At 63.1% G+C, this 23179-nt stretch overlaps 2 protein-coding genes across 6 annotated transcripts; both read right to left on the bottom strand.

Annotated features, from left to right (window-relative positions):
• Positions 1–6615: 6615 nt before the first annotated feature.
• Positions 6616–9243, bottom strand: TNNI2 (troponin I2, fast skeletal type). Of its 2 annotated transcripts, none has more exons than XM_025356372.1 (8): positions 9219–9243; positions 8573–8602; positions 8422–8428; positions 7828–7869; positions 7616–7744; positions 7374–7463; positions 7087–7263; positions 6616–6838 (listed from the first exon to the last, which is right to left on the bottom strand). In XM_025356372.1, exons 2-8 carry the CDS (start codon positions 8578–8580, stop codon positions 6743–6745), a joined length of 549 nt encoding a protein of 182 aa, XP_025212157.1. In that variant the 5' UTR covers positions 8581–8602; positions 9219–9243; the 3' UTR covers positions 6616–6742. The 2 variants fall into 2 exon arrangements, with proteins under 2 accessions (XP_025212157.1, XP_025212156.1); XM_025356371.1 differs by lacking the exon at positions 9219–9243 and adding an exon at positions 8726–8772.
• Positions 9244–10727: 1484 nt separating this feature from the next.
• On the bottom strand, positions 10728–20385 carry SYT8 (synaptotagmin 8). Of its 4 annotated transcripts, XM_025357575.1 has the most exons (11): positions 20228–20385; positions 19147–19311; positions 14279–14283; positions 12953–13058; positions 12693–12856; positions 12192–12290; positions 11892–12050; positions 11635–11802; positions 11389–11494; positions 11159–11292; positions 10729–11057 (listed from the first exon to the last, which is right to left on the bottom strand). In XM_025357575.1, the coding sequence occupies exons 4-11, from the start codon at positions 13044–13046 to the stop codon at positions 10818–10820; spliced, it is 1164 nt and encodes a 387-aa protein (XP_025213360.1). In that variant the 5' UTR covers positions 13047–13058; positions 14279–14283; positions 19147–19311; positions 20228–20385; the 3' UTR covers positions 10729–10817. The 4 variants fall into 4 exon arrangements, with proteins under 4 accessions (XP_025213357.1, XP_025213359.1, XP_025213360.1 ...); XM_025357572.1 differs by lacking the exons at positions 14279–14283; positions 19147–19311; positions 20228–20385 and adding an exon at positions 13552–13844 and having other exon boundaries at positions 10728–11057; XM_025357574.1 differs by lacking the exons at positions 14279–14283; positions 19147–19311; positions 20228–20385 and adding an exon at positions 13552–13844 and having other exon boundaries at positions 10728–11057; positions 12953–13055.
• Between the last annotated feature and the right edge of the window lie 2794 nt (positions 20386–23179).

Raw genomic sequence — 23179 nt, 5'->3', positions numbered from 1 at the left:
AGATGGGGTTTTGCTATGTTGCCCAGGCTGGTCTCAAACTCCTGGCCTCAATCCACCCGCCTTGGCCTTCCAAAATCCTGGGGTTACAGGCATGAGCCATTGGCCTGGCTTTCTTTTTTTTTTTTTTTTTCTTTCTTTAAATTCTTAAAGCTTTAATTTTTGAGATAGAATCTCGCTCTGTCACCCAAGCTGGAGTGCAGTGGCGTGATCTGGGCTAACTGCAACCTCCACCTCCCGGGCTCAAGCGATTCTCTTGCCTCAGCCTAGCTCTGCCTCCCTAGCTGGGACCACAGACATACACCAGCACACCCGGTTAATTTTTATATTGTTTTGTAGAGACGGGGTCTCACTTTGTTGCCCAGGCTGGTCCCAAACTCCTGAGCTCCAGGCCCCCACTCAGCCTCCCAAAATCCTGGGATTAAAGGCGTGAGTCACCACACCTGGCCTTCCTTTTTTTTTTTTTTTCCTCCTCTCTCTCTCTTTTAAAATCTTTAGAGCTTGGTTTTGTCTCCACTATTTGGTGGCATCAGAGTGACTGGGGCCTTCACTCATGAGAAACTCAACCTACAGCGAGAGCAGGGCTGGCTGGGACCTGCAGGCAGGGAGCGAACCTGAGTGCCGTGAAGGGCCTCGCTGTGGACATGTGCTCTGGGGGGCGTGGGACACTTCATGAGAGGGCGGTGATAACTGCTGGATTCTGCCCCAGTGGCCTCTGGTTTGAGGTGGGGGGCCCGGGTGATTTGGGGTGTGAGTGAAAGATTTTGGGGGCTTGGTGGAGGGGGCGGAGGGGAGGATCAGGAGGAGGAAGCTTGTGGAAACTGCCCGGCCCGATGCCGTGATGATTCTTGGCAGCCTGCTGGAGGGGCGGCTGCAGAGACTCTGCAAGGACCCAGGCCTTCCCGATGGCTCAAGGAGGGGACAGGGAGTCAAGAGCAGCCTGGCAAGGACGGGGAGCAAAGGGAGATGGGAGGGGGTGGTGAGGAGGTGGGGGTGACGGGGCCAGGAGAGGGGGAGGCCCTGGGGCCAGGCTGTGCTTGTCGAGGGGACAGAGGTGCTTGCAGGAGGCGGAAGCAACAGGGGGATCCGGGGAGCTTCCTGGTTGGTCACGACCAGCCCCGCACAACGGGGGACGCTGGCTGCCGGAGGACCCCAGTGTACATGGTGGCCCCAGCGTCCTGTAGGGACTGTTAGACAATCCCCATGCAGACGCCTATCCCTGTCCCCAGGTCCCGTCATGGGTGTAAGCTAGCCACTTGCCCCAGCAGCGCTGACACAGCTGCAAATAACTCCAGGTCCCCGACTTTGTGGAGTTTCCCTCCCAGGGGAAGAGACGAACAGTGAACAAATGAAAAAACAAGCCCATGGTCATTCTGGAAAATAACCAGGAGAAGTCACAGAGATGGCTGGGGGACTCACGGAGGGCTTCACGGAGGAGGTGACCATGCCGGAACGAAAGGGTGTGAAGGAGACGGCCACAGGGAGAGTCTGGGGAGAAGCTTCCAGGCCTGGGGCAGAGGCAGGCTTGGTGGTCCTGGTGTGATATTCCGCAGCTGGGTGGTACAGGGGGCCGAGCCAGGACTTGCTGGGGCTGGGGGAGAGTCGGGCTGACTCTGGGGGGCATGGTAGGCGAGGAGCTTAGGGAGGCAGGAGGTGCCAGCCGGGTCCCTGCCTACCAGATGGTCCAGTGAGGCAGACGCTCTCATCTCCATGTTCATCGTACGTCTGGGTAAACCAAGGCTGGGCACCCCGTCGGGGTGGAATGGGGGCTGAGCCACAGAGGCAGCTCGAACCCTGGGCTCCAGGGCCGTCTGGTGAGAGCTGGAGCCGGAGGAGTGGGTGAGGTCTGGCAAGCGCCGGGCTCAGCTTTCCAAGGATGGCTGGAGTCAGGCACTGGCCTGCAAAGGTGGGTCTGGGCCCAGGCACAGCCGGTGCCAGGGGAACAAAAAGGACACAGGGCTGGACAGGTCAGGGGCGAGGCACAGCTGGGGAGAGAGCGTGAAGCCCAGCCCTGATCCTGGGGCCCCTCAGTGGAGGCCCAGTGAACCCCTGAGGACCACACAGGGGGTCCAGCAGGTGGACATTCATGGGAGAACTGTGTCCCCCTCTGGGACCCCACTCCTGGCTTCCCCTTGACCGAGTGTGTGAGGGTGAAGGTCAGGGGGAAGCCCCTCTGAGTTCAGCCCTGCAGAGAGAACAAAGCCCCGTGACCTGCCTCGTCCTAGCTCCACCCAGCGCCCACCCTGCCCAGGGCACCCGGGCCTCCCTCCTGCTGTCCCTGAAGGGCAACTTTCCAGCCTTGGATCCCTGGCCCTAAACCTAACCCTAACCCTAACCAAGGTGTCCCCGGAGGCCTGGCACCCAGCCCCGCCCTTGGCCCTCAGCCAGGGGCACACACGCAGTCCTCAGCCTCCCCCACCACCCCCGAAGTCCCCCACACCCTCTGGGGCACCTTTCTACCCACACCTGAGCCCTGTGAGGTCCTCTCTGTTAACTTGTGGTGGTTTTCATGTCATCTGTTTTTGTTGTTGCTTACAAATTGTATTGCTTTAATGTTTAAAGAAAAGTTTAGCTTTGGGGGAAATAATTTCAAACCCACAGATAAGTTTCAAGAATAAGAATTTGACAAGGTGCATCTGTACCCCCCTCACCCAGGGCACACGTCCACTTTGACATTTGACCCCTGCTTCTCCGCCTCTCAGCCTCTCTCTGTTTCTCTGAACCTCTGTCTCTTTCTCTGTCTGCCTCTGTTCGTGTCTCTCTGCCTCTGTGTCTTTGTCTCTCTGCCTCTCTGTCTCTCTGCCTGTGTCTGTCTGTCTGTCTCTTGTCTCTCTGTCTCTGTGTGTTTCTGTCTATCTCTCTCTCTGCCTCTGCCTCTCTGTCTCTCTGCCTCTCTGTCTCTCTGCCTCTGTCTCACTGCCTCTCTGCCTCTCGGTCTCTGTCTCTCTCTGTCTCTTGTTCTCTGTCTCTCTGCCTCTTTGACTGTCTTTGTGTCTCTCTCTGTCCCTCTGTCTCTGTGTTTCTGTGTCTCTCCATCTCTGTCTATCTTTCTGTCTGTCTCTGTCTCTCTGTCTCTGTGTCTCTCTGTCTCTGTGTCTCTCTGTCTCTGTCTCTGTGTCTCTGTCTCCATGTCTCTCTGTCTCTGTCTCTGTGTCTCTCTGTCTCTGTCTCTGTGTCTCTGTCTCCATGTCTCTCTGTCTCTGTCTCTGTGTCTCTCTGTCTCTGTGTCTCTGTCTCTGTGTCTCTCTGTCTCTGTCTCTCTCTCTTTGTCTCCGTCTCTCTGCCTCTCTGTCTCCCTCCTTTCCTCCTAAAGACTTTAAGGTCTGTTTCCTTGGAATGCAGATGTTTTGTGTAACCACAGTGCAGCCGTGAACTTGAGCACGTTCGCCGCGGACGCTGCGTGTTATCTTGTCTGCCAGTCTGTGTCCTGATGGCCGCTCCCATCGGCGGGGGCACAGGGCAGGCCCTCTGCGTCACCGCGGCCTCCTAGCAGAAAGGACATGGCAGGCTCTTCCTGCACGTTTCCTGCCCCGCCCTGCAGTCAACCCTTCTTCCGAGGAGCCCTGGGCCCTTCGGGGGAGGATGGTTTTAGAGAACAGGGCCTGGGGCCTGATGTGCTCCTTGATACTGGGGTGTCTGCGTCTGGGTGGCTCAGTCTCAGAGCAGGAAACGCCCACGTGTGCAGAAGCACCCACACCTGCCCTGCACCCACGCCTGCCTTCCCCGAGGAACCCCTGCCTTCTGTCTCCAGCAGCCGCAACTTCCAGGGGCGCCCCGTGCACTTCCTCCCACCCCTCCCTCCTTGGCCCGCTGTGCCCAGTCTTCCCCAACCCCTTCCTGGCCACAGCCCAGCATGGGTTACCCGGGACTTCAGAGGCCATGTCCTCCCTGACCTCCGGAGTCATGCACAGGCCTGCCCACATCCCCTGCCCTGGGCCGGTCCCCCTCCTCTTCTGGGACTACCCTGGGGCTCGTGGTGGCTGCCCCAGCTGCCCTGGCTGTCCCCACCCTCCCCCTCCTCTCCTCTTGCCCTGGCCTTGGGCACCTCTGCCCATCGGCTCACCACCCAGGACACCCACATCCACATCTCCAGCCCAGCACGGCTCCGGCTGCCTGGGCCAGCTCTCCCCTAGGAATTTCCACAGGGCCCCCAAACCCAGCAGCCCCAAAGTGAGTGGCTCACCTCCTCCCAAAGCCACTTTCTCAGGGCTCCTGCCCTGGAGAACAGTCCCTGCCCACCCGTGCCCCCAGCAGGTGCTTGCCTTCCTCACGTCCCTCAGCCAACAAGTCCTGGGGACCCAGCCCCTTCCATGTCTCCGTTCCTCACTCCCCCGACCCAGCGGTGACTTGCTCTGTGCTCCACCCTGCTGAGGTCTTTCTAGAATGCAGAGCTGGGGGACAGCCACACGCAGCACTGGCCACAGGCCTCACTTCCAGCAGGGACACCAGCATCACCTGAAGGGGAAGGAGCCGGGCTCAGGGGGCGCCGGTTTGATATCTGCTGGCTTGCTTCCCGCAGGCCTCTCACTTACTCCTTCATTTACTCCCTCACTCATTTGTTGGAAATTTAACAAACACCCATGCATCTACTATTTAGCCCAAGAATTAAAACATTCCCCAAACCTACATCAGTGTAGGGGTCCTCTCCATTCCGCCCCTGCTCTGCCCCCACCCCACCCACCCCAGAGGGTCACTCTTTGGAATTTCGTGTTTGTGTTCAACGTTTCCTTGCTTTGAAATAAAAAAGATAATCTTCCCGCATAGCACGTCTGCCCCGGCCGAGTTGAGTCTTGAGGCTGGGAGCCAGGTGTGATGCTCCTACCCCAGCTCCTCTGCCACACTCCTCTAATGCCCTGTGGGTTCGGGTCCAGCCCCCTTTCCCGGTGGGCACAGGCTCTGGAAAGCTGCTGTGTCCCCTGCAAGGAGTCCGAGGTCAGGCCCCACGGCCGCCTGTCCCTTGCTCTGCCTGCTGCCCGCCTGGTTCTGTATGCGACGTGCTCCGGCCTGCAGCACCCTCTGCCTCCGCACTTGTCCTCCTTCAGGCCACAGCTGAGGCTTGGCCTTGTGCAGCGTCCCCCCCACAGGCCAGGTCTCTTCTGTGCCCCACGGCCTCCTACACCCTGGGCCGCGCCTGGTCCCATCATCCTGACATGGGGTGCCATGCACCTCCACCATGGCTGCACCCACCAGGCAGTGCCCCCTTGGCCCCAAGCCGCCCTGCTCCATGAGTTCCCCTACAGAAGGCTCCGGGAGAAACCCCGGGTGGGGGGTTCGGACTGGCGTGGGGCTCCAGCTACAGAAAAGGTCAGAGCTGAGTGCCAGGGCTGGAGGGTGCCCGGGGGGGCAGGGGACTGCACACAGCCAAGGCCGTTCCAGGCGCCCACTGACGTCAGTCCCTCAAGGCAGCCCGAGGCGGAACTGCTGCTGCACGTCCTACCTCCGGCAGATCAGTCGAACAGACCTCCCGGGGACAAGGGCAGAGCGCGGGCTGGCAGCTCCCCAGAGCAGATCAGAGCACAGGGACAAGGGCAGAGCGCGGGCTGGCAGCTCCCCAGAGCAGATCAGAGCACAGGGACCTTGGCGTGCCTGCTCTGTCAACCTTCAAAGAGCAGGGCTGATAACGCGGCCTTGCTGTCACCGGTCTTGTCAGGACCTGTCAACTGCCTTGTCCTTGGTGGCCAGATGGGGCTGGGATCTTGGGGCTGAGTGGAAAAAAGACTTGGGAACCGCACTGGGGCCAGGTCAGGGCCAGGACCAGCCCCTGCCCGATGGGCACAGGTCTCTTGGTCCCCTGGCATGATGAGGAGTGACACAGCCTGCCTTTCAGGGTGGCAGTAAGGACCAGTGACCAGGCCGGCCAGCCCCCAGCACCATGCTGGTCCCCAGCCCGGAGACTACCAATTTGGCCTGGTCACGGCCCACCATGCAGGCTCGCCCCTCCACGCTCCCCGTGCTCAGCCCTACCCCCAACTCAGGCCTCAGCCCTCAGGGCAGGGGGCAGATAGGAAAAGCAGGGAGGCCCCGGGGCTGGGGGTCTGCCCCTAAAGTGATGTGGGAGGGGGATGAGCAGGAGGATCTGGGGGTGGGCACATGTGGACAGCAGCCTGAGGTCTAATGTAGCCCTTGGCTTCCTGCCTCAGATGAGCTCCCTGAGGAGGGGCAGCTTGGGAGGAATAGGGGGCCGCCCCCAGCACTGCGGCGGCTATGCGTGTGTCACATGTGTGGATCTCTCTGGAGCCCCGGCAGGGCCTTTGGATGACTGTGCAAATGGGAGACCTGCTCATCTCGGGAACTCCCACCCAGACCTGGCTCGGTCCCACAGCCTCTGTCCCCAGCCCTGCGTGTTGGACGTGCCCAGGCCGAGCCCCAGGAACGCCAAGGGACCTATCAGGGCCCTCACCAACCAGCCCCATGCAGCCTGGGGTGCATTCCCCTGTAGGGGCCTTCCCAGGCTCACCTCCTTGCTGGAAGCAGCTTCCCTCCCAGCCTGAAATCCCCAGGCCCCGTGTGGCCTCCTCCCGGGCTTTCCCCGCTGGCCACTGACCACACTGCAGGCCACAGATGCGGGGCTCCAGAGCACGGCCGATGAGGCTGGGGAGAGCCAGACCAGACCAGCCATGGGGATTCAAATTCTTTATTGACAGTGGAGGTGAGGCCAGCCCTCCCTGGCAGGCTCTGGGTGCATCCTCCTAGTATGTTCTGCTGGGAGCCGGGCACCGGGGCAGGCGTGGGGGCAGTGAGTAGCCTAGGACTCGGACTCAAACATCTTCTTCCGGCCCTCCATGCCAGACTTCTCCTCGATGTTCTTCCTCCAGTCACCCACGTCTCGCAGGTCCCGCTCCTGTGGAGGGGAAGGCAGGAGAGCTCAGGCCCACCCACTTATGCGTGCACCCTGGTCCACACCACCTTCAGCTTCAGTTTACCCTCTGCTTTGGGCAGTGGAGTGTCGCCTGCATGGCACCCTGGAGGGGCAGTGGTGCAGGGCTCCTGGCAGGGCAGGTGTGGGAGGTGCTCCCCAGGGACAGGGCAGGTGTGGGAGGTGCTCCCCTGGCAGGGCAGGTGTGGTGGTGCTCCCCCCGTGGCACACACCTTCTCTGTGTCCTCCTTCTTGACCTGCTTCAGGTTGGCCCTCAGGTCCATGCACACCTTGTGCTTGGAGCCCAGCAGGGCCTTGAGCATGGCGTCAGCCGACATGCGCACCCTCCGCAGCGGGGGCCGCTTGAACTTGCCCCGCAGATCAAACAGCTTCTGGTTCATGTCCTCCAGCTGTGGGCAGGAGAGCCAGGTGGAAGCCTGAGGTCCTGGTGGCCTCGGCCTCCCTGGCCCGCCCACTTGCCCGCTGGGCCACTGCCTGCCCGCCTGCACCCACCACTCACCTCCTTGCTGCTCTTCTGCACCCTCACCTCCATGTCATACTTCTCCTCTTCAGCCGCGTCGATCTTGGCGTGCAGCTGTTTGCAGAGCTCCTAGGGGCGGGTGACCGTCTTGACACTTGGCAGCCATGGTCACCTGCCCCTGCCCTGACCACCCCGCTGGCCCTCTTGACAAAAGTGGGGAAACTGAGGTAGCAGGCAGGCCTGCTGCTGGGGAGGCGAGGCGGCCGGGGAGGGGCCAGTACCTGCACTTCTGACATGGAGCCCGGGATGTGCAGTGGCGGGCAATGCTCTGACAGGTAGTTCTGCTTCTCGGCCTCGCGGCGGCTCTCCTCCTTCTCCAGCTCTGTGGCCGCTATCTGCAGCATCACGCTCTGTGGCGGGGCAGGCGGTGAGGGGGCTGCAGCTGGCCCCCCTGCAGACCCACCTGGGCGGCCCCCGGGGAGCCCACACCTACCTTCAGGTGCTGCCTGCGGGCCGTGATGGCCCTGTTCCGCTTCTGCAGGGCAGGGGACAGGGGGCTGAGTCAGGGCCTCCAGGCCTGGAGCACCCCCACCCCTCTCCAGGCTCCCTGGCCAGGTCAGGGGCTCCGGCTCAGAGACCAGCGGAGCCTGGGAGCTCCCGAGGCCATGATGGGCAGTCTGGGCCTCACTGGCCCCAGACCTTGCTCTGGGACACGCTGTGTGGTGTGTGACACTTTGCCCAGGTGGCACATGGTGCTGGGAGGCCGGAGGTTGGGGGAGAGGAGGCCTCAAGGCCAGTTGGGGGCAGGTCGGCCGGCGAGGTAGGGGCAGGAAGTGCAGGAATCAGAAAGAAGAAGTGATTCCCCTGTGACCAGGCCACAGCTGCACTTCCCCTGCCCCAGAAGGCTCGGGGCAGCCACTTCCTCTCTTTCGGCTGCGTCTTGGTGGGTGGGTGGGGCACTTTTGCCAGCGGGGAGGGCCGGGCCATCTTCCCTGGGCCTTAGGGCCTTGAGGCTGTGACCGATGACCTATCCTGAGTTGGGGGAGCTCCCTCCTCATCCTGTTTTGAGCCCCCAGCAAGTACTTACCTCCTCACTGTCCAGGGAGAGAGGACGCAGGCAGGACGGGGAGAGAAGACAGAGGTTAGGGCCATGTCTGGCGGGGTCGGAGCGTGTGATGGGGTGGACAGGGCAGGAGGTGGGCAGGGTCACTGTATGGGGGTACAGGGGTGCTACTTACTCTCCCATCCTGAGGTCCTGAGCTTGGAGCCTGTGGGGAGAGGAAGGCAGGGGTGTTGGCCGGGCCCTTGCCGCCGCGATGCCTGTGACCATCAGGTGGTGAGGGGTTCAGGCCTCCCGATGACAGCCCCTCCCTCCCACCCCCTACTCTCACCTCCTTCAAGGACAATGTCTTGGAATTCCCCAGGGTGAGAAGTAAGAGGAGAAAATGTTCCCAAAATGTCCCAGGCATAGCCTGAGGAGCTGCAGCTGTCCCCGAGGGAGGGCGGGATGGGCCAGCACAGGTGGCCTCCTCAGTGACGCTGTTATTTTTAACCCTCTGTCTTTGGCTTTGGGCCTAAGTGCGTGGAAGAAATCGCTCCTCAGTTTGGCCTGGGGGTTCAGGTTCTGGGGTTTCTTGACCCCTAAACTCTCCTTCCAGGGTCCCCAGAGATGAAGCCTGGTGGTCAGGGCCTGTCTAGAACCTGCCTCGCACTAGAGCTGCCTCCCCAAGCCTCTCCTTCTCACTCCCGGATCCGTGCAGGCCCCCAAAGAGGGCTGCTGGCGGCATCCCCCAGGCCCCCAGACCCCTGCCCCAGGGAGTCCTCCCTCAACTAGCTCGAGCCACATCCTGTGCCCCGGCCTTGGTGGGCCGGGCTGGGCCTCACCTAGAATCTGGGCAGCAGGGCTGGGAGCGAGGTCAGGCCGGCAGCAGTGAGTTGGGCTGGTGGGCCCAGGGGGAGGGGTATAAATGGCCTCCCCCAGGCTGGGCCCCTGCTCAGAAAGGGCATGGAGTCCTCCTCAGACCAATGGGGGCGCGGAGAGCCGCAGAGACCTCCCCACCTGTCCGGCCGCCTGGCCTGGCCGCGTGCTGCCGCCCAGTCCAAGAAGTCTTGGTGAGGGATGCCATGGCTGGGCTGCTCTATTTAGGGCTTGGTGACGCGCTGGAGATGCCTCTGTTGTTCTTGTAAGGAGCCTGAGGACAGTGTGCCTGGCTTTGCCTGTGGCCTCGGCCGGGCACACGGCTTGGGTCAGCTGAGGGGTCACTGCGAGGATCCACACCTCGCCTCAGCCCATCTCGCCCGAGGTCAGCGTCCAGCCCACCGACCTGGCTGCTTGCTGGGTGACAGCCACAGCCTCTCCCTGCTGGGCCAGCTTCCCCACTCAGCCCCTGCAACGGGCCACTTCCCACTTCAGCCCAGGCCTGACCCCCTTCGGCAAGCCTGGCTCCCGGGGTGAGGCCTGGACTTCCAGACGTGGCCTTCCAGGCTCCGCCACGTCGGCCGAGGGCTGGCGGGCTGCCCCCTCCTTGCGTGATGCTATCTCCCTGCCTGGGGAGCAGGACCAGGAGTGAGGGGCACGCCGCATGTGCCTCTGGGCCCCTCCCAGCCTTCCTGGAACTGTCCCCTCGCCGGGTGACTTGGAACACATCCTTCAACCTAAGGAGAGTGGCACCACCTGCCTTGGGAGCTTCTCTGACCTGCAGGGGCTTGGGGCCCGCCTGGCTGCCCGGGCAGGCCTGGCATGGCCTTCTCACTCAGACCCTGAGGCGGCCCTCGTCCCCCCAGCCCCCAGGCCCCCGCCCTGCAGAGGCCCCCTGGACCGTGACTTGGCACCCTCTCGGAGTGGGGGCTCTTGGCCCCAGCCCTGCCGGCTTCGCAGCCCCATGGGGAGGATCAGAGGAAACAGCAGCGTGGAGGCTCCAGCCGCTAAGGCAGCCCAGATGTGTGGGGCCTGGGAGGGGCATCCGGCCAGGACTGAGCCCCTAAAGGCCCCAGCAACTTCCGAAGGCATCTGCTGCCCCCTGCTGCTCATGCGGGGAAGGCCCTGCAGTGCTGGTCTCTGAGGTGCTGGGGGTCCTCCCTCCACGCTCACCGGCCCCCAAACACCACTGCCCACTGTGTCCCTACAGGGCTGGCTCTAGCTCGCCCCATCCCATGTGGTCCCGACTCTCTGGCCCCCACCTCCCAGGTCTTCCCACGTGGCCCGGGGGTGGGGATCGGTGCTCGTGGGCAGGTTTCCCACCCCTACCGGAGGGTCCGGCAGGGACCAGTCAGAGGCCTCAGGGCCTGGCTGACTCTGGAGAGGAGCCCCTCCCCTGTCATTGTAGGGGGGCCCTGGCGAGTGGAGCCAGGCCCTGTTTCTGCATCCCCTCCAGGCTCCAGCCGGACACACAGTGGCAGGAGAAGGCGTTTATTGCAGTGGTCCTGCAGGGCGGCCTGGGCAAGTGCCTGGGCTCAGCGGGGAGACCGAGGCACGCGGCGCGTTCAGGAGTGGGGCAAGGGCAGGTGCAGGCGCAGGCGGGGCTGCAGGGCCAGCACGCGGTCCACCTCCCTGGCTGGCTGCAGGGGGTGCCACTGGGCAATGGGCCGCCGGGCGTGGGCCAGCATGTCTGCCCAGTGTTGCAGGGGCTGCCCCGAGGCCCGGGCACCCAGGTGCACCTTGCCCACGGGCTCAGCCCGGAGCGGCAGGCCGCGGTCCCAGACGGCCAGCACCAGGTCCACATTCTGTGCAGAGACAGGCCATGTGTCGGAGTTGGAGGAGAAAGACTGTGGTCGTCGTGGTCCGGCACTGGGTCCCGCTCTGCCCCTGCCTCCCGGAGACCCACCTGGACCTGACTGAAGGGCACCAGGAAGGTGAAGGCCTCGTTGAAGTAGGGGGCAGCCGTGCCCTTTCTGGTGGCTGTCTTTCTCTTCTTCCACTTCCTCTGGTTCAGCATGAGCTGGACCTTCACGTAGGGTTCTGGGAGGGTAAGAGGTGCCGAAGGGGCATCCCAGGGCTCAGGGCCGAGCACAAGCCCCCGCTCTGTACACCAGCATGGGCAGGTGTGACCCTCACCTGCCAGTCCTGGACGCAGGCCTCGAGCCTCCAGCACCACCACGGTCAGCCGGCCTGAGCTGGGCACGTACCGGAGAGAGAAGCACAGCTCTCCCACCTGCTCGGGCTGCGGGCAGCAAGAGGGGCTTCAGCCCGGGAGGGTGATTCTGGCCGAGTTGGGGTTCAGGCTCCCGCAGCTGCTGCCCACCAGGCCTCAGGGCCCTGCCAGCTCTGCCTTGGGCTGTGACCTGGTGATCAGCGCCTCACCTCAGTGGCAGCCGGCGGACCCAGCGGATACCAGTGCTCCAGAACGTGCTGTAGATCCACGGTGCCCAGTGGCAGGCGGAGCTCACCCAGGGGCTCATGCCCCGAGAAGCGCTTGAAGTTGAAAAGCTGCACCTGCAGGGTGGTCCCCGGCAGCTCCGCCTGCAGGATCTGAGGCAGCGGCGTGAGCCAGGCCCTGCTGCCCCAGCCCAGGCCCACCCAGCTGTCCAGGCCCACCCAACCGACCATCCCTGACTCACGTGGAAGCAGCAGGTCTCGTCAAACACAGGGCAGAGCGTGCCTCGGTGCACCTTTGTCTCGTGTCTGTGCCCGGACTGGGTGGAGACGCTGACCCGCGCATAGGGGTCCACGGTGCCCCCGGGCCTCAGGTCGGCTGCCTGCCTCAGGCCCACCCTCATCTGGGAGCCAGGGGGGTAGGCTCAGCCAAGGGCCCCTGCCCTGTCAGCTCCCCACCACCCAGGGCACAGGATTTGCACTCCACCCATCACCCCTTCCGGAAACTCGCAGAACCGCTGGTCCTGCACAGCAAGGTCCTTCACCTCCTGGCTTCCAAAGTCGTACTCCAGGGACAGCTGCAGGCGCCCCCATTGCTGAGCGCCGCCCGGACTGGACTCCAGGCTATCCACATCAGGCTGCACCTGGAGTGAGTCGGGACAAGGGGCAGGTGGTGCTGGCATCATGCCCCATCAGAGCCCTGGCCTCCCGGGCAGCACTACATGACAGGCCAGGCCACCTGACAGGCACAAACCCTCCACTTCGCTGTGTGAGACCGGCCAAACCCACCTCAAACGTGGGGTCTGTGGTATCCCTTGCCTTCCTCAAGAACCCGCTGTGGCTCCCCTGGGCCCATGGAGCAGCCCCTGTTGCGTGACCTCCTCCTCACCTCTGTTCACCCACTTTCCCTGCCAGGAAGGCCCTCGCCGCCCCTGCCTCTGTGGGGGCTAAACCGTCCCTGGGGCTGAACTCGCCTCACTGTCCTGGGCTCTGGAACCTGGATTTCGAGCCCTCTCTGGACTGAGCGAGAAGGAGCCACTCCTCACCAGGTGGGTGGTGGTGGTGCCACGGGCACTGCCCAGACCCACCGCCTCCTTGTCCCTGGGCTTCTTCCTGTGGCGGCGGCAGCAGCAGCAGGCAGTACAGAGGAGGCAGGAGACGACGAGGACGCCCGCGGCAAGGGCGCCTGCAATGAGAGCCCAGCGGGGCCCTGGGGTAGAGGCCGGGCTGAGTGCATCTATGGACAGCTGCAGCCCCCACTTGGCTGGGTTATCCCCACACCCCTCTTGGGAGTCCCACAACTCACAAGGGGTCCCGGCGATGAGGTCTGGAATAAGCCCAGGTATAGCTGTGGTACCAGCTGGGGCCAGGGCACTGGGAGAGTCTGGTGGGTGCCCCATCTTTCCACCCTGCTGGTTTGGAGGAAGCGGCCCAGGAGGCTGGGTCAGCTGGGAGGGCGGCCCCTCCAGCCCCTGCCTGGTACCCCATCTGCCTGGCAGCAACCAGTGCTGGGTCTGCCTGGGCAAGGAAGCAGCCTAGGGTGGCCAGGGGCGAGGGCTCTGCACGGCAGGAAGCTGAAGGGAGGGAGGCTCTGGACCCTGGCCAAAGCTCCAGTTTAGCTGCCCAGGCCCAGCCTCCTGGCCACCTCCCCACAGCCCCCAGCCCCAGCCAAGCAGGCAGGGCCTGGGCAGCCTAGTCCCTGCCTTCACCGGCCCTCAGAGCACCCTTGCCCCCACTGTAGGATGCCTCCTCCACCAGGAAGCCCTCTCCCTCCCTGCTTCTCTCTCCCGGGTCCTGGACCCTGGGCCCTCCCTGGGGGGTCCCATCTCATCCCTGGGGGTCTCATCTCTGCGGTCCCATCACTTCCTTGCCCCTACCCCAGGACCCACCACAGCTGGGGCCCACTATGGTTTCCAGCCGTGCAGGTGGAGCATGCTCACTGCAGCCCCCAGGAACATGGAAGACCAGAGGGGTCTGCAGGGTCGTGGGGCGAGGAGCAGGGCTGGCTGTTGGGGGAGCTCACTGAGCAGGCCTCAGCTAAAGGTGCATTCCTGGCAGGGGCTCAGGGCCACAGCGCCTGGGGACGAAGGTGAGGTGGGGGCAGGTAGGGGCAGGGTGCAGCTGGGAGCGGCCAGAACATTCCTCACACACTGACTCAGCCGCCGCCTGGACTCGCCCACCTGCCTGCCTCTGGCCACCCTTCGGCATGTGGGTGGGAAGGAGGGTGGGGTGGGTGCAGCTGCTGGCCCCTGTACCCGCCTTCCTGGGGCCTAGGGAGGGAGCACACCTGGACAGACTGGCTCCTCCCACCTACAGGCAGGGGAACCAGGGTGCCACATGGGGCCCACGGTGACCCCGGGCCCAGGGTGACTCCCCAGCTCAGCTCTTCCCTGACTCCACCCGCCCCGGAGAGAAGCAGCCGGCCAGGAGACTCTGTTCCTCCACGTCGGCGCCTCCCCTGCTTTGCCCACAAGAGCCTGGGGCCTTCTCGTCATGTCCAAGTCAGCCTGGCCTTAGGGGCCCAGTCCGGGCCATCCCTTTGGGAATAAGCAGCTGTTCAGGCCAGATACCCTCACCTCTGCAGCCCCCCAGTCTGGGGCAGAGCAAGTAGACAGACAGAAAGGGACCCCACCCTGACTCCAGACACACACACACACACACACACACGCGTGCACACACGCATACAGCATCAATGCCCCACTCCTTGGCAGGCTGGGAGAGGCAGACGCACTCCCAGAACGGACCCAAACCCCCAGTGTTCCGAGGAGGGGGCTGCAGCTCAAAGAGGGGAGGGAGGGTCCAGGTTCCAGCCCCACACGCATGTTGTCCCTGTGAGGTCAGCAGGCCAGGTGTTTTACAGGCGAGTGGACCAAGGCTGGGAGCTCTTGTTTTGTGGCTTTGGAGGCCATCATGGCCCTGGAAGCCCAGCCTGTCCCCAGAGCAGAGGGGCCAGCAGTGTGGAGGGATTAGAGGTACAAAAGGAGATGCTGAGGTCAGGGCCAGCTTTCCAGGCTGCATCCTGTGCACAGGGCCCCATGCTCAGAGAGGTCCCTGCTTGGTTTAATGCGTGCTGGGGCCATCTTGAAATTCTTAATTTTGGAACAAGACGCTGCACATTTTCATTCTGCACTGGGCCTCACAAATTACAGAGCTGGTCCTGTTCGGGGGACCCCTTGCGTGAGTCACCTGCAGATGGAGTGTGGGTGTACTGGCCTCGGCAGCCCCTTGGCCCCTGGGGGACACTCCCAAGTGGGTTGGGCGTCCCACACGTGGCTGGCGGAGCGCCCCTACTGGTAGCTGATGGAATGGGCTGGGTCCACAGGGTCCCTGGAGCAGGACTGTGCCAGCCAGATTCAAACAGGCCACTGCCTTCTCCCCACGTGGAGTTTAAAGGCAACTTCTCCTTTTGAAATGTCAGAGCCTGTGTACGTGCTGAGATTAAAGTAGCTTCACTGGAGATTTTTATGGTTGAGATTCCGGATAAGTTGCCAATACAGAATCTGCATCTGTGAGTGCAAGCATGTGTGCGTGTGTGTGCACCCCTCCCCTGTGCCCCTGCTTTGCTGGCATCCCCCCCTCCTTTAGTCTAAGAACGGTCAGGGCGGGGAGATGAGAGCACCCCTGCAGTGATTTGCTGCAGCCGGCCAGCGGCACTCCTGGGCCAGCCTGGTGACCTTGTCCCCCGAGGAGCACAGGGGCCACCCAGAAGCTGTTCTGGAGTACCCCAGGACCCTGGGGGCGCTGACTGCCGACGCTGAGGGTCCCAAGGCCTGGGGAGGTGCGGGGTCCCTCTGGACCGCCGGGACCCGAAGGAGGTGCAGGTACAGCAGGCGTGTGGCCACCAGGTGGCGCCGTCCACCCCTCAGGACCCGGCCTCCCTCCCGGCTCCTGGGGACACCGCCCTGGAGACCCTTGGGCGCTGGGGGCTCTCAGGTCTCCCGGCCCTGATCTGGGAATTCCCCGCCCTCCCTGCCTGAGCCTCCGGGGCCGCTCTCCCTGTTGTCTAGCTTTGGCTGTCCATCTCCTGTGGCCCTGCTGGGAAAACCTTCTCTGGGAGTTCACACCATGTTTTCCCAGGAAAGGGAGACGGGTCCTTCCTCCCTGGCTCCCCGCCTGGCCACCGCTCCAGGAGGCTCCTTAAGGCTCTGGAAGGCAGCTCCGCTCTCCCCACGAAGGTGGCTGCTCTGCTCCTGCAGCTGCCAAGCTGCTCCGCATCCCCATCCTGCTCGCCCTCCAAGGCCAGTGTGAGCCCATCTCTTCCAGGTAGCCCTCCCTGGTCACCCCAAGGACCTCCAGACCTGCCATGAGGTTTTGTGCTAAGTCCCACCCCGTTGGAACCCCCAGCCCCCACCAGGCAGAACAGGGGTGAGCCCCTCCTTTAGACTTCTTGTTAGCCCAAGACCAGGCACTGTTTCAGGCTTGCTAATGCTTCCCTCTACGGTGAGTCTACGTGGAATGCTTTCTGCTTCCGTGGGAGCACCTTTCCGTGGGCCCTTCCTCTGGAAAAGCAAGATTTCCCCGAGCGCTGGGGCTGGCAGCCCCCCAGGTGTAAAAGCTCTCACCTGACACCCACCGCTTCCTGTGGCCGGCCAGCCACCAGGCCTTCCTCTCAGACACCCGGAGGCCAGTCCAGCTCTCGGACGGCACTGCCTCTGGTGACGGGGAACTCTCTCCTGGGGGAGGAGGGGTGCGGGGGGCAGGGCTGCAGGAGCCCCACCTTGTGGCCACAACTGCTGGCCCGTGAGAACTGGGCAACTCCCCGCATTAGGAAGGTCTCCCCGAGGCGCAAAGGCCGAGCATCTGGGCTCCAGCCTGTTTCCAAGGGTCTCTTGGGGCTGGGGGCACCCTGAGCCCTACGCAGCTTTGCAGGAGGGGGTGATGGGCCCTTCAGGCTGGCCTTGGTGAGGGGCAGCAGGAGGCGGCCTGGCTGAACCTGGTTTGAGCAGGTTCTGCACGCCGGGAGGGGTCCTGAGGTGCAGGGCCGCCTGGCTTGGAAGAGGGCACCTCAGGTGCTGTGGGTCGTGGGGGAACTAAGTGTGAGGAGGGTAGGGGCCAGGTGGGGCTGCCCTGGGCAGTGTGGGGCAGGGGGCTCACAGAGAGCCAGGAGGGCCTGCTTGGCTCTGCTGCTGCCTCCGCTTCCAGCCCCAGGCACCCTCAGGCCATTCCCCTCCGTGCCTTTGGCTCCTACTGGACTAACCCAACCCCTTGAGTTCTTGGTTTCCTAATGAGCAACCCCCTTATCAGCTGGGCGAGTGGCCAAGTCCTCACTCCAATCTAACCTCAGTGCCTCTTGCTTCAGTTGGACCCCCGAGCAGGGCCTATAGCCTAAGCTTCCCTCCCTCTGCTCTGGCTGGTTAGTCTGGTCTGGTCACTCTAATCAAATCCGTGACCCGGGCCTACCGTGGAGTGGCCACCCCAGGCCAGGGCGTTTCCTCAGAGCCTTTATCTGCTGCTGGTTAATGCTTAACGGGAAAACCTGTCCCAGCAGGGCCGGCCCTGTGGGGCTGGTCAGGCAGCACGTATGGAGGACATAGCCCAGGCCCTGAGGATGTTTTTGTGCCACAGCAGGGGGACGTGTGGGCATGCATGTGCACTTCTGGGCCCCTCCCTCCGGTCACACGCGGCCCTGGGCGTGTGGGGATGTGTACGTCCTTCTGGTGTTTGCACAGGGTAGGGGTCTGTCTCCTAGTCTGACCCAGTCTGGGATGAGAAGGGCCGGAGGCTGCCCTAGTGGGGCTTTTAGGCAAGCGAGGGGACACGTGCAGGGGGTGGCTCGACGCCGGCCCCAGGGTACAGCTGAGCTACGTGCCCCGCACGCAGTTCTCTGCAGCCAGCTGTGTAGGGGCTTTGTACCTTCCCCAGTATATGGGCGCCTTCACGGCCAGACGGGCGTCTGAGGTTCCAGGGCAGGAAGGAGAAAACCAAACAGAGCTGGAGCCCGAGGCCAGCCCCGAGGCCCCGAGACGGCGGCTTGGCAGCCAGCAGCTTCGTGGAGACCCTGGTGGGGCTCCTGGACGGGGACGCTTCCTCTGAGGTCGCCTGGGGAATGCTTGAGGTTGGAATGCAAGGCGAACGCTGGTTCTGGGGAGCCAGGAATCACTGGCACACAAAGAGAAGTCTGCTGAGTGAGCGTGTGTTTGCCCGCCCACTCTGACCCCAGCTGCTGCGCCCCGCAGGGCTGAGGCACCCTCATCAACTGGGGCCTGGGATGGCTGGGGATGGGGAAGTTCAGCTTGCCATGGTTCTCTGTGGTTTGGGATGCCCTGTGCCCATTCTCTGTGTCTTAGCTTGTATGTGCCACACTCACCTTTCATGCATACTGTCTGTGCCTCTTCATCCTGGGAGGCTGTACCCCATCAACCAGGCATCTGGGGAGGCTGCACCCCATGATCTGAGCCTCCGGGAGGCTGTACCCCATCACCGAGTCTCTGGGAGGCTCTGCTCCATCTTGGGCATTGGGACCTGCACCCCACTCCTCTGAACATGGCTGGTGCTGAATCCGTGGGCTCAATTCCTATCCTCTGAGAATTTGCCTCTGGATTTTGGCGATGAAAACCCCACGTCCTGAAGTGTCTGGGTGTCTTCCTGTCACCTGGAAGTCTGGGGGCGTGTAACCCACTCCTCAAATGGCTGCTACCGCAGCCGCCGTGTCAGAGGACGGGAGTTCCCCGTGTCCTCCCCGCACTGACCTCATCTCCCAAGGGCCTTGGGGACCTCATGGCTGGGGCCCAATGCCCCACAGCTCTGTGTGGGCCCCATTTACCTTGTCTGGGGGGGGTTTGTGTTCATTGGGAACCCTGGCATCAGAATCTCTACGCCCCACGCCTGAGAGTGCCTGGGGGACACAGTCTGGGGACCTGAGTGCCTGTGCAGCCCCCTCCCTCACGCCCAGGGTCGGGTGACCTGCCCCTTCTCTGTCTCCTGTTGTCACCAGGGTGCCAGGACCGCGCGCCCCCCACCTGTTGAACCCTCTGAATCCCCCATGACACATGATACTTAAGCCTGGGTGCCAGCCCAGGGCCAGGAGCCTGGTGCCTCATTCCTGTGGTTTTGGACGTCCTGTGCTCCACGTACCTCACTGCTCGTGCACCCCCTCTGCCCTCGTGTCTGCCTGTCTGAGAACTGCTCATTCCCGTGGCTCTGTAACGTGCCTCCGAAGAGCTGAGCCTCCGCCTCAATCATCTGACGTCTTGACATGTGTACCCCATCATTCCAAACACCTAGAGCCCTGTACCCCATTGGTGTCAGCGTGTGGGTTCCTGTTCCCATCAGCCTGAGTGTCTGGGTCTCTGGACCCCATGGCTTAGAGGCTTGGGCAAATCTCTGTCCATCCGCCCTCTTGACAGTTCTGGAACCAGAACACCAATCACTCGAATACCTGGATGACAGAGAAACTGGGGCCCTGACACTCCACTTGCCTAAGTGTCTGGGCAGCCTGGACCCCAGGACTCTGAAGGTCGTGGTGCCCTGTATGTCAGAAGTGAGGTTATCTGACCCCACAAGCCCTGGCTGTCTCCTTTCGCCCGAGGGCCCGGCAGCCCGTTCTGCAGCTCTCAGCGTAGACGCGGCAGGTGCTCCTCACCCGCGTTTCTGAGTGGTGCGTGTCTGGAATCCTCTGACAGTGTGGGTGACACTGCACTCATCTGCAAAGGTGCTCCCAGTCCCCTGAGGACAGAGAGAGCATAGCCTTTATTCACCCATGTGTCTGGACACTCGCCCTCCCTCCTGGTCCCCCTGCACGGGGCCCTCTTATTGTGAAGGCTCAGGCCCCACGGACCCGGTCGCTCAGACAGTTTGGCTCTGGAACCTCCTTGTCTGAGTGTCCGGCAGCTGACTGGGTGTCCTACCCCCTCCTCCGACAGTCTGAGTAGTGAGGACTTCAACCATCAGCCCAACGGGCACTCTGCCCTGGGTTTCCAGGTCTCTGGACGCTCCACCCCAACTCGCTGTGTGACGGCTTACCTCACCCCATGCAGCGTTGGGGACCGTGCACCCACATTCCGAGCCCTTGAGCCCCGCTCTTCTCTAGCTGCCTGAGGGCTTTGAAGCCTTGTATCCCGTCTGTCAGGGTCTTTGGCAGCCTAGCCCCCACCACCTGCCTTGAACGTAGACGCACGTCCCAGGTCGAGGTCCCCCGGTGCCAGTTCCAAGTTCCCCTGTGTCTTTGGACACCCGCTGCCCTTTCGTTAGCAGCTGTCTCGGCCGTGGGAGCTACATTCGTCCCTGTCCAGACGCCTCTGTGCCCTATTCACGAATTCTCAGCTTCACCACCCAAGCCTCCAGGGGTCTGTGCCCCTTCCTAGAGGCCTGAAGCCCTCACAATCCCAGAAGCATCTGAGACACATGAACCCCACTGACCCTAAAATTGGGGTGCCTTGTTCCCCCACGATCCTGCACTGCCAGCGACATGCCTTTTGCCTGTGACTGTAGATGCCCATCTGGAATCAGGGTGCCATCGCTCATACACCCCTCCTGAGCACCTGGACCACGAGTCCCCGTGAGTCTGAGTGTTGGGGTGCCCTGCTCCCCATTCACCAGGGGTTCTTAGCAGCGTGTGCCGTCAGCCACCTGTGCCCCGCACCTCACACAGACCGAGTCCCAGTTCGAGGGCCCCCAGTGCCAGTTCCAAGTTCTGCTGCATCTTTGGACGCCCCGAGCCCATTCACTGGTGTGTCGGCCTGTATGAGACCATTCAGCCTTGTCTCAGGGCCTGGGTTCACGCGCAGCTCTGGGCAGTCTGCACCCCATCCGCCCACGTCTCAGAGACAGTCTGTGCATTGTAGCCCGGTTCCAAGAACAGCTGCCGTGCAGCCAGCAGGCACATTCCAGGGTTTGGCCAAAAGCCAACACAAACCCTCATGCCGCTGGCACTAGCACCGAGTGGGGGCAGACGCAGGGGCTGACCGAGGTGGGGCGAGAGGGGAGAATGGGGACTCTCAGTTTGGAGCCGAGTGCTCAAAGCCTTCCCTGTACACACAGAGTCCTGGAAACCAGGGGGTGTTGGGGTGTGGGAGCCCAGTTCCCGACTGAGGCATGTCCTGGACTGGCTGCCAGAGAGATCAGTGAGTGCGCAGGCTGGAGGAATGTTCCAGGGCCCTCCACCGCGCTGCCATTTCCTGCCCAGGCTGCCTTGGCCACCCACCCACTGGCTGCCTGGGCTGGGACACATGGCGGCCTGGCTGTCAGATGTGTTAGCATCGGCTTGGGACAGGGTCCCGGGCCAGAGGAGTGGAGGCAGAGGCAGGCGGTAGGGGTGTGACACCTCTGGCGGCTGCAGACCCCGGCCCCCTGCTCCAAACCTGGCTGGGACGCTGGGTGCTGTGAGGCTGTGGCACAGGGAGAGAGCCCACTGGAGCCTGCGCCCCCGCCCACTCTGGCTCCCTTGCGGGAAGGCCCTTGGCTCAGCCTCCCAAGTCTCTTGACCGTGTGCTTCCTGGAGGTCAGAGAATGACGCAGTGTGCATGCCACGTCTCCTGTCCTAGGGGACTCCTGGGGTCACCTGGGAGCTGCCTCAGTTTTCCAAGCCCCTGTGTGAGTGAGAGCTGGGTCCTACCCACCAGGGTCCCCGTGGGAGAGACGAGCAGGCAGACTCTCGGATATGCAGGGGCCAGCCGGGCTCTCTGGGAGCTGGATGAGGGGCTGTCCAGGTTTTCTGGTGAAGAAGAGGAGGCCCGATTCAGGCTCTGTGGTGAGCAGGTTGCTTTGTATCCCTGGATAGAAGGAGGGCACTGGGTCCCGCCCTGTGGGGTCCCCACACTTAGGACCCGGAAGTCCCAGTTGACCCCCGGGTTGGAGAGCCCTGGGGCCCCCGCCTGTCCTGGTGCTGTGTCCCCCCTGCCCCGCCCCCTGCCACTTGCTCAGGACTCCAGCCCCGTTCCCACTGCTGCTGGCCCCACACTCTCCAGGCACCCCCAGCTCAGGGGCTGGCCAGAGGTTTGGCCTTCGGAGCCCCCCGGGTTCCTGGTAGGATGAGCCGGGAGCTCCCTTCAAGTAGGTGGGGGACTTGCAGGTGCGACGGGGGCTTTCCCACGCCTTGACCAGGCTGAACCAACGCCCTGTGGGTGCTGCCTGCACCGTGCACGGACCCCCTGTGAACAAACGCCCTGTGTGCAGGTGTCACCTGTGAACAAACGTCCTGTGTGCAGGTGTCACCGTTGCAGGCCCCACTTTGGGCCAGTGTCACTGTGTGCAGGCCCCACTGTGTGCAGGTGTCACTGTGTGCAGGTGTCACTGTGTGCAGGTGTCACTGTGTGCAGTTGTCACTGCGTGCACACCTGGGGCAAGGGTTGTATGACTCACAGCAGTCCAAGACAGTGGCTGCTGGGCTCAGAGAATAAGAAAGGAACCAGGGTTACCCACAGCCTCCAGCCCCACCCTGGCCACAGATTCCTCCCTGCAGTTCCAGAGGGGCCCACCAGCCAGAGGGTTTCAGGCCTGGAGCACCCGGCATCCCGAGGGCCGCACTTCTCCCCACTGCCCTCGAGCAGGCTTGGTGCATCTGTGATGCGGGTTGGGGCTCCCTGTTGACCAAGCCCTGACTGGGGCCCCCCACCTGCCTGGCTGGCGGGCAAGGGGTTGAGTCCCGGCTCCCCCGAGTTGCGTCCGGGGTGGCTCAGGATCCAACCCCAAGGTGCCCTCAGGGCCTTTCTCAGCCTCCCCTGTGGTCATCCCCAAGGGCGACTGCTGGCCGAAAAGACTGACTGGCTCCACAGGGCACCTCCGCCGGAGGGGTCAGAGCAGCAAGGCCTGGGCTGCACGGGGCAGAGGTTGCCGGCAGAGCCGGATCAGCTGGACTCCAAGCTCCCCCTGCTGTCTGCTGGCCGCTCCTGGAGGTGGCCTGACCTCCGGCTCCCGCCCGACCCCTGCTCTCCCTCCCTGCCCTACGGGCCAGACTCCGCCTGCTGCCTCCCAGCCGAGCCCGCCAGCCTGGCAGGCGTTCGGGCGCCCCCTTCCGTACACAGGCCTCTCGCCGGCCTCTCCAGTGCAGGCCTGGACCCTCCTCCTCCCGGGGAGGGACATACTAGGACCCCTGACTGTTCAGAACCTTCCTCCTGGGGTCCCTCCCCACAAGGGTCCTTTTTCTAGATAAAAGTCTCTGTCCTGGGGGCCTGGTCTGCACAGAAGCCTCTGAACTGGGGTCTTTTCTGAACAGCCCTCCGCCCTGGGACCCTCCTCCGCCCCCAAACGAGCTCTGAGCAGAACCCGGAGGGTTACCTTAAGTCCTTGACATTGAGGCCTCAGAAGCCACCACTGAAGTCATCCGAGTGGCTGGGAGAGAAGGAAAAAAAAGACCCCTCGAAGCACAAAGGTCACCCCAGCATATCAGGGTCTGTGCAAGTTGGCAGCCCAGCAGGATTCATCTTCCTTGGGATGGCACGGGAACACCAGGCCTAGTCCCACACTTCAGGCAACACAGGTGCACAGACTGCCCATGTGGGGGTCTGGAGAGGCCTGCCCAGCACCAGGCAAGATCAGGGAACAGGGGTGCACAGACTGCCCATGTCGGGGTCTGGAGAGGCCTGCCCAGCACCAG

This window comes from Theropithecus gelada, chromosome 14 (genome assembly GCF_003255815.1).
Source record: "Theropithecus gelada isolate Dixy chromosome 14, Tgel_1.0, whole genome shotgun sequence".
Lineage (NCBI taxonomy): Eukaryota > Metazoa > Chordata > Mammalia > Primates > Cercopithecidae > Theropithecus > Theropithecus gelada.
The sequence above is the reverse complement of the archived record's forward strand: the minus strand, read 5'-3'. Positions and strand labels throughout refer to the sequence as shown.

Coding starts and splice junctions, on each gene's coding strand:
- TNNI2 (XM_025356372.1), bottom strand. Junction 7,264..7,373: donor TGCAGAAGAGCAGCAAGGAG/GTGAGTGGTGGG, acceptor TCCTGCCCACAG/CTGGAGGACATGAACCAGAA. Junction 6,839..7,086: donor AGAAGGAGGACACAGAGAAG/GTGTGTGCCACG, acceptor TCCCCTCCACAG/GAGCGGGACCTGCGAGACGT.
- SYT8 (XM_025357575.1), bottom strand. CDS start 13,046: ATGGGGCACCCACCAGACTCTCCCAGTGCCCTGGCCCCAGCTGGTACC. Junction 12,857..12,952: donor CCTCATCGCCGGGACCCCTT/GTGAGTTGTGGG, acceptor CCTCTACCCCAG/GGCCCCGCTGGGCTCTCATT. Junction 12,051..12,191: donor ACGACTTTGGAAGCCAGGAG/GTGAAGGACCTT, acceptor CCTGGCTCCCAG/ATGAGGGTGGGCCTGAGGCA.